At 48.0% G+C, this 9,182-nt stretch overlaps 1 protein-coding gene across 2 annotated transcripts in view; it reads right to left on the bottom strand.

Moving 5' to 3' along the window:
* SLMO2 (slowmo homolog 2 (Drosophila)) overlaps positions 1–8,752 on the bottom strand; it is a 10,720-nt gene extending 1,968 nt beyond the window's left edge. The window contains exons 1-3 of one of the 2 annotated variants that reach the window (XM_006837701.1): positions 8,721–8,752; positions 2,069–2,237; positions 939–1,028 (exon numbers count right to left, since the gene is read on the bottom strand). In XM_006837701.1, coding sequence (XP_006837765.1) covers positions 939–1,028; positions 2,069–2,237; positions 8,721–8,752 — 291 coding nt within the window. The remainder of the gene's footprint in view (positions 1–938; positions 1,029–2,068; positions 2,238–8,720) is intronic. The other variant, XM_006837703.1, reaches the window with a different exon arrangement.
* Between the last annotated feature and the right edge of the window lie 430 nt (positions 8,753–9,182).

The raw sequence follows: 9,182 nt of genomic DNA, 5'->3' as shown, positions 1-9,182 counted from the left end.
CCCCTAACCAAAATCTTACTAGTTACATATACAAACCCCCTAACCAAAATCTTACTAGCTACATATACACACAAGACAAAAACGGAACAAGGAACCACTTTGATATTACTAGAGGAAACCATCTGAATTTCACTGCTTACTTTGAGGAAAGTACAGTAGTGCTATTACTACACTTACGGCCTGGGTGGGCCTCACTGGGGTTTTGTCCCACAGAACTAGCGGGGGGCATGGGAGCAGGAGGGGAGGCAGCTGAAACAAGCAGAACACAGCCAGGAAGCGCCGATAAACCGTACGTACAGGCTGTGGCGGAGTGCAATCCCCTGTAACTTCCCACCAAACAATGTTTCTGCCCTGCTGGGTCTCAGTAAGAGACATGGCAGAAAATACTGACAGGATTCTATGAGTCAGCTGTGGATGTCAGCAGAGTTCACTGTCATTGTGAAAACTTAAAACTCTAGCCTCGGTTTATAAAATGAGCCGTCTCCGAAGTAGGAAGGGGAATCCCACTACCAGCAAAGAAGAAGAGCTGGCAGTGAAGCGTGTCCTTTGGACCCCTCCATCCCTGCACACTGAGCCTCCGTGACCCTGGGACAGAAAGCTGTGACACCAGAGGGGCAGCAGCAGAACCAAGAGTCAGAGTGGGGGCCTCCAGGCACTTAAGAGGGGGAGCTAGCCTTGCTGACCCTCGGTGCTCAAGCTGAGTGCCTGCAGGCTGAGGCTTAAGGTGGAGTGGTGTGTCCTGAGCATCTCTGACCCCGAATTCTAACCTGTAACATCATTCTGAGTAAAGTGCGGGCTGTGTGACCACTAGCAGATAGAGAGCTGTAGGAAGAATGGTGCTTCACTTTTTTGCATGTCGTCAATTCACCTAGAAACCAACTATAGAGACAAAAGAATATTACAAGCAGTTCAAAGTTCAAACAGGAGCCCATACTTACATTAGTTGATTTCAGCTCCATTGTTCTCTCTACAGGATCAACTACAGAATGTTCTTGCACGTAGGTTCTGGTTCTTGTGGTGCCAATAAGCTGGGCAAGCAAAACATTTAGAATTCATAATCAGAGGAGGAAGGAACTCCTACTAAGTGTATTAATAGTTCATGTTGACGTTTTGTGAAAATGTTATGTCTTGAACCAAAAATCTGATTCATAAAAAACTGTGAGGAAACACCGTACAGGTAGGAGGTCCGTATAGGTAGGAGGTCCATGTGAGAAGTACTCAGACCCCATGGAGGAGAGGAGACTGCTGGCTACAAAACCCTTTCCCAGAGACAAGGAGGACGTAGCCTCCTTTGGACGCAGGCCCTGCCACAGGGTGAGCTGATCTATGTGAAGCAGGGATTTGGGGGGAGTCTGGCTTTTCAAAAAGACGGAAGCCCAAGAGCACCTGGCAGTATCTGCCTACTAGAGTGCGGGGTGGCGTACTTGAAAAAGAAAGACGGCCCGGTGGTGACTGAGGGCATGACGCGTGGACCCAGGCCCATCTGAGCCCATGTGGTTCTGCGTCCCTGCCAAGGAAGCAGTCAGAGAGAACTTCTGCTCCAACACGTGCACTTGTTTTCTGAGTGGATTATCCCACCCAGTGTCTCTGCCATACTACGGCAAGCGGACAGGCTACTTTACGGCTGGCTGGCATTCAGCTCACTGGAGCGCCTCCATGCACTAAGGACTATGCTTCCCAGGGAGGCGAGTCCGGCCAGGGAGTGAACATGGCAACAGCAAGGTCGGAAAACACACTCTCCTTCATGTGTGCAGCCCAGCACTGGCCAAGGGGGTGGTCAGCAAATACTCAGGACCAGACATGACCTCGAAATCTTATTACTGGTCTCAAATTGCTGACAAAAGCCAGAAAAAGTAGCTCCTTTCCGATTACACATTAGCTGGCTTCCTTGAGAAGCTTTTATCAGTGTCTTCATGAAGACAGTTAACAACGTTGCAGATTCTGAACTCAAGTTTACAGTAATGCAACTGGGCCGGATACAGACTTGACCTTGTGACCATGCTCCCACAAACCCATCGGACACTAGCGTGATTTTGAGCCCTCTGTGTGGCTTCATGGCAGTACTCACAGATCTCACAACTGAGGGCAGGCCCCACTCGGTGCTGAGGAGTCGCTGGCTGTGCAATTTCCCGGAGGGGTCCACGTGTCTGTGTAGGACATCCACGCCCACCACGCTGGGGTTCATCGGGTTAGGGTATTTCTGCATTGCAGCCGTTGTGACCGTCTCCCAGGGGTGGCTGCCAGCACAAACCAAAAAGCCAAACATTAAAAAATAAATATGCACACATCTTAGACAATGTTTATGACCCATCAAAGTATCTTTACAATTGAAGTCCAAGTAGTTTACCTACAACAATTACTTTCTGAAACGTCAGCCAAGTGAAGAGTTGCGGTTTGGGGGACTGGCCTACACTTTCCACCTGTTTTTCTGCAGCTCACGGTTACAAAGTAAAATTGATGTCTATGCCCACCAAAACCACTGCCATCAAGTTGATTTTGACTCAGAACAACCCTACAGCAGACGGCAGACTGCTCCTTGTGTTTCTGAGATCATAAATCTCTACTGAGCATTACATACAGTTATTGTTGTTAAGTGCTGTTGAGTGGATTCTGACCCATAGCGACCCTGTATAGGGTTTCTAAGGAGCAGCTGGTGAGCTTGAACCACTGACCTTGCAGTTCACACAACTCTGCTGTCTGACACAGTAGCCCACAGTGCCACATCAGGACTCCATTAGATATGGTAGTTTCTGAAACACTATTTCGTGTTGACCATTATCCATTTGAATGTGTAAGTTGTTTCTGTAATCACTGATTCCTAAAACGTACTTACAGTGATACTCTAAGACTTCTGGAGTTAGATACCCAAAAGGAAAGAACATGCTCATCATTTCTCAAGCTGAGGGAACTGAAGCAAAAATTCAAGCCTCGACTTGCCATGTTGAAGGATTCTTTGGGCAAAATAATAAATGATGCAGAAAGCATCAGAAGAAGATGGAAAGAAAATAGTCACTGTACCAAGAAGAAATGGTCAATGTTCAACCATCTCAAGAGGTAGCATATGACCAACAGCTAATGATACTGAAGGAGGAAGTCCATCCAAGGTGTACTGAAGGCACTGGCAAAGAACAAGTTTCCAGGAACTGATGTAATACATACTGTAATCTTTTAAGCAAACTGATGTAGTACTGAGGGCACCCATCTATGCCAAGAAATTTGGAAGACAGCTACCTGGCCAACTGATTGATTGGAAGAGATCCGTATTTGTGCCCATTCAAAGAGAGGTGACCCAACAGAATGTGGGAATCATCGGACAAAACCAGCTGCAGAGGTAGACTGACAGAGAACTACCAGCGCGGCTCAAGCTAGATTCAGACGAGGCTATGGACTGAGGGGTATCATTGCTGACAGCAGATGATCCTGGCTAGGAGCAGAAAATACCAGAAAGATGTTTACCTGTGCTTTACTGATAATGCAAAGACTTTCCCAACATTGTGAAGAATGAATATTCCAGGACACTTAACTGTGCTCATGAGGAAGGAACCTGTACATAGACCAAGAGGCAATCGTTCAAACTGGACACGGGAATACAGAATGGCGCTGTTGTTGTTGTTGTTAAGTGCCATCGAGTCGGGTCCGACCCATAGCGACCCTGTACAGGGTTTCCGAGGGTGTAAATCTTTACGGGAGTAGAAAGCCTCATCTTTCTCCCGCGGAGCGGCTGGTAGTTTCCAACCGCTAGCCTTAAGGTTCGCAGCCCGATTCGTAACCACTACGCTACCAGAGCTCCTTACAGAATGGCGCTAGGGTTGTATAATTTCACCATACCTATTCAGTTTGTATGATGAGCAAATAATCCAAGAAGCTAGATTATATGAAGAACAATGTAATATCAGGATTGGAGGAAGACTCATTAATAACCTGTGATATGCAGATGATACAACCTTAGTTGATGAAAGGGAAGAGAACTTAAAATATCTGCTGATCAGTATAGGTTGTATCTCAGTGTAAAGAACACTAAAATTCTCATTACTGAACCAGTAAATAATATCCTGATAAATGGAAAAAAATTGAAATTCTCAAAGGTTTTATTCTGCTTGGATCCACGATTAACAATCATGGAAACAGCAGTCAAGAAATCAAATGATGCATTACATTAGCCAAATCTGCTGCACAAGACCTCTTCAAAACGTCTAAGAACAAAGATGTCAGTTTGAGGACTAAGGTTCACCTGACCCAAGCCATGGTATTTTCAATAGCCTCATATGCATGTGAAAGTTGGACAGTGACTAAGGAAGACCCTGTAACTGATGCATTTGAGTTCTCGTGCTGGAGGAGAGTATTACAGGTTCTGTGGATTGCTAGAACTAACAAATGGGTGCTGGAAGATGTACAACTCAAACGCTTCTTAGAAGCCAAGATGGCCAGACTTCGTCTCTCATACTTCAGACATATTGTTAGGAGGGACCAGCCCCTGGAGAAGAACATCATGCTTGGTAAAGTGGAGGGCCAGCGAAAAAGAGGGAGCCCACCAACAAGAAGGACTGGTACAGTGCAGACAGCAGTGGGCTCAAGCCCAGCAGCAATTGCGAGGGTGGTGCATTCCGTTGTATACAGGGTCGCTATGGGTGGGAAACCATAGCAAGACTTCTAGGGCACGATGGCAGAGCCCACAGATGTGCTGAGCAGACCATCAGCAGCCAGGACACAGGAGACAAAGAGCAACAGCTTAGGACGCTGACCCTGGAGCCCTGAACGTCAGAGGACAGGACAAGGTGACCTGAGTGCTGACGAGAAGGGGAAGCTGAACAGGAGCAGTGAGAGAGAGGAAAACGAGGTGATGGTCGGCTGGCCTGGAGCAGCCTGTCCCTACAGGCCCGGAGAGGCACAGGATGGCAGCAAGCACAATGCAGTTCTGAGAAGATCCCAACACACAACCGATCAATTAAATATAAATACAAGAGCACAATGGCTCAGAACAAAACAGACCATTTCAGCTCACATGAAGAAACCAGTGACCAAAACAGAGTCCGAAAATATAATACCAGAAATATTACTGGAACTAACTGATAAGGAATTCATAACAATATTTAGGTACCTTTAGTGGGCTGAGAGAAAGATCAAGTAAGCTGCAGATGTAAACAAGGAAAACACAGGCAAAAATATAGAGGAATTCAGGAAAATACTAAAAGATGTGTCAAAAAATTGGAAACCATACAAAAACAGCAGTTAGCAAGCCAGAAGATTAATACTAAGCCTTCAGAAATGGATAATTCAATGAAAGGGCAAAGTAGCAGAACTGAATCAATGGAAGGCTGGATTAGTGAGCCTGAAGACAAATCTCTCAGTATTCATCTGTTAGCGGAATAATCGGCAAAAAGAAGAAAATACCTTTAGAAATCCTAACACTTATTATGTTGGACCTATCAAGAGGACTAGCATACAGGTGATATAAAACCCAGACCAGGAAGACACCACCAACCAAAAACAAAACAGCCCATAGAGAAAACTGTCAAAGAGTTGTTGGAAGACAATTCTCCCAACACCAAAAAGATGAGAAGATAGTGAGTTTTTTTTAAAAAGGCCATTCAAAAAAATACTGTGTTCTTAGGACACACTTCAATAAAAATGACATGTCCTTAGGGCACTTTAATGAGCTCGGTGGCTCTGTAGGAGAAGCAATGGACTATGAACTGTAAGGTCAGTAGTTTAAGACCACCAGCTACTTTGCAGGAGAAAGGTGAGGCTTTCTAATCCTACAAATATTTACAGCCTCAGAAACCCTATAAAGTCACCAGGAGTCAAAACCTGATGGCACTTAACGAGAAGACATCTTAACATTTTCAGAGCGCTCCTAAGGTATGAGTAGCTAACCTTCCCTCTCAGTGTGCTTACTTATCAAGTGAATGTGAACTGGAAATGCTAGGACATCATTGAGCACTTGCAGCCAGTGGTGTATTTTCCTGAAAAAGGTCAAGGACCTGGAGGGTTTAGTCACTCTACAGTTCTGTGAACAGATGTTCCTATAGGGCACAACGTTCATGACTGAGCCCATGTGAACCACAGCCAGTGGTGAGGTGACTCGGTCCACCTGAGTCTGCTTCTAACCTGTGTGCTCACACGTCCTCAATTCACGTTCAGGACGATCACCAGGTCTGGAGAGGTGGCATGGAACCACACTGACTGAGGAATCACAGTACATCGCTTACTTTGCAAACAGTACAACAGGGAACCCTTATTTGATTTCCACTTTTCAGAGCACTTACACTGACACCCACATCTCCCCAAGCGCTGGGCAGCCAGGGCGGCATCTTTAACATCGCATGTTCGCTCCCTACAGTAGTTTAGCAGCAAACCTCGTCTGTTTTTAATCTCAAGCCTTACTCTGCAATAATGCCGGCGTATACATGGAGTTGTTTCATCAACTTAGCCATTCCTCACAAAGCAGAGCAACGTGGACCCAGAACTCTCATGGTTTCCAAGGCAACTATCTGAAATGAAAATTGGGTAAGCCTTTTCCCAGTCTTCACCCAGCCATATACCATGGTTTACTGACTTCCACGCACATTTCTTCCCCACCCCTCAAAAAAAACAATAATCACACAGGTGCAGGGAGGTGTCGCAATATTAGTAGTTTAGTCCCTCTCTCCTGCTGTGGAGCTGTGGGTTAATGTGCTGGACTTCAAAGTTGATTTGAACTGCAAGGTTGGGGGTTCAAGCAAACCAGCTGCTCCTCAGAAACCCTATACAAGGTCACTATGGGTGGGAACCAACTCAATGGCACTTAACAACCCACCCTACATGCCAAGCTGAAAACATCAACGTTGCCTTACTTTGGACTGACTTCTTATGAAACACCTTAACTGACTCAACTACAACAACAGATGCGTATTGTGTGAGTAACAGTCTTCCAGGAATTAACTTTAACTGTATTACTATTAAAGACGAACTCTGACATTATGTGAAAAAGACCTCACGCTGAAAGGCAGCCACACCTCCCAAGTGCACTGGGCACAACTGCCTGCGACTTACTGGCCGGCCCAGTGTCTTTAGTCATAAAGCAAGATGCACCATGCTAAGGCTGTCAGGACAGCCTTTGTTTACCAAAACAACCAGTCCACCAAACAGTGCCAGGAACATGTGAGGCAACTCATGTTCTTTGAAGGACTCAATGGGGCGCCAACTACATGTTGGAAGGCTTCCTTGTAAGTGTTGGAAATTCAAAGATGGGTATGATGCAGAGGAACCAGTTAGGGACCAACTTCCTGAAGACAAAAATGCAGGAGAATGGAAGATGAAAGAGGACACATGGACACTTCAATTTTGCTGCATGTGATGTGCCCGTGGAGACGTATGGGTATATAGGCTTGGCCGACACCTGAACATAAGGACTGACGTTCAAGAGAGGCCAGAGCTGAGTTTAGATGTGGGTGCCACAGATGTATGTCCCTGGGACCTGGGCCAAATCACCCAGACTCTCTGGGGAGGAAGCACATATCAGTGCTTATGGACAGTTTTACTTGAGAATGTCTAGCTTCTGGGAGGAGGGTCCCTGAACTGTCAACAAATCTCAGATCTGTAAAAAAGAGAAAACAGAAAAAGGATTAAGAATTACCAATAAAACATATAACAGGAAGGCCAACAGCCCACTCTTACTGGACAGCTACACTTAAAGGAAAAGGACAAGATTAAGAAAAAGGCATAAAGAGGCAAGCTGCACATGGGGAAAGGTACCAGAAGAGGGTTAGGGAAGATGAGGGAGAAGACAATTCTAAGGAGACAAGTATCAAGAACTTCGGGAGCCTTCCTAGCGAGAATAGGATGGAAACCATCAGTTCTAGGGGCTGAAATTGAGTAGCGAATAAATACACTTAAAAAAGACTACAAAATCCAGTGTCCCCCCTCTCCTGAAAGACTGCAAAAACATTAGGGAGGAAAGAGGTTCCATACAAGCTAAATAATCTACTGTAACCAGAATATAGTGGGCTCTTAGATGTGTCAGAGTCACCAACATTTCATTCAACAAGGCCCTCAGAAACACTTGCTAAAATCCAAGTAAAATATAACACTGAAACAAAATCATTAAAACGGTGTGGCACTGATGGCAAGACCAACGGACCACAGCAGGCAGGTCAGCGAAGGTCAGGGCAGTTTTATGGCCAAGGGACATCTCAAGTCAGGGCTCAGACAGATCAGAGGAGGGCAGTCTTTATGGGGGGAAATCATACAGCTGCTTGTTTGTGATGATTTCCACGAACGTGGCCCGGTCGGTGCCAGGGCCCTGGCGACACCATTTACACCCCATCTCCCAACGAAAACTCGGGAGACTCGGGGTTGCTAAACTTAGGGTTTCGGTTCCACGAGATCGGGGCAGCTGAGATGACCTGAAAATCACATTCCAGGTAAGAGCGCCACCGGAAGGATGGCCGGGCAGCCTACAAGACGCGGGGTCCACGTCCCAACCGGGTTTTGGGGAGCCGGAAGTCGCAACTAGAGGCCTCTCCCGAAACCGGGGCCCAGTCAGGCCCACGTGCCCCGCGACGCCCGTGACTCCGGGCTAGGGGGCCAGGCCGGCTCGAGCACGCCGGGATCGTGACCTTGACGGCTCCGCGCCCCCAGATCCTTGTGGGACCCAGGCTCGGCTCTCGCCACTAGGCCCAACGCCTAGAAGTTTCCGGAGGGCACTCTGGCCGCACCTGCCTGCCCACCCCCAAACTCACTCAAAGACGTGCTCAGAGGTCCAGATCTTCATGGTGCCGGCGACCTGCCCGAAGTCCCGGCGGCCCTAAGGGACAAGGAGGCAGAGAGGGAACACCTGGCCCCGCCCCGCCCCTAGCCTACCCCGGCCGGCTAGCACTGCGCAGGCGCGAGGGAAGGACGACAGGACGTCCCCGGCGCGCTGCCCTACGCCCTATCCCGTCCGGGTTTTGCCCCAGCCCAGTGCGCGGCGCAATGAAGTCCGCCCCTTAGCGCCAGGCGCACAGCGCCGGCGCAGTTCCGGGGGAGCGCCCCGGGCGGCCGCCGCGGGCCCTGTGCTGCGCAAGCGCGGCACGCGGCCGACCCGCCCCCTCGCGGGCGTCACCGGGAGCGCTGACCTCTGGCCGAGTTGGGGTTGGCCCAACTTGTGCATGGCCTGGCTGGTTTCTCTGCCCTTGCCTTCTGTTGGGAAGTTGGTGGCGGGG

The sequence above is a fragment of the Chrysochloris asiatica genome, unplaced genomic scaffold (genome assembly GCF_000296735.1).
Source record: "Chrysochloris asiatica unplaced genomic scaffold, ChrAsi1.0 scaffold00023, whole genome shotgun sequence".
NCBI lineage: Eukaryota > Metazoa > Chordata > Mammalia > Afrosoricida > Chrysochloridae > Chrysochloris > Chrysochloris asiatica.
The sequence above is the reverse complement of the archived record's forward strand: the minus strand, read 5'-3'. Positions and strand labels throughout refer to the sequence as shown.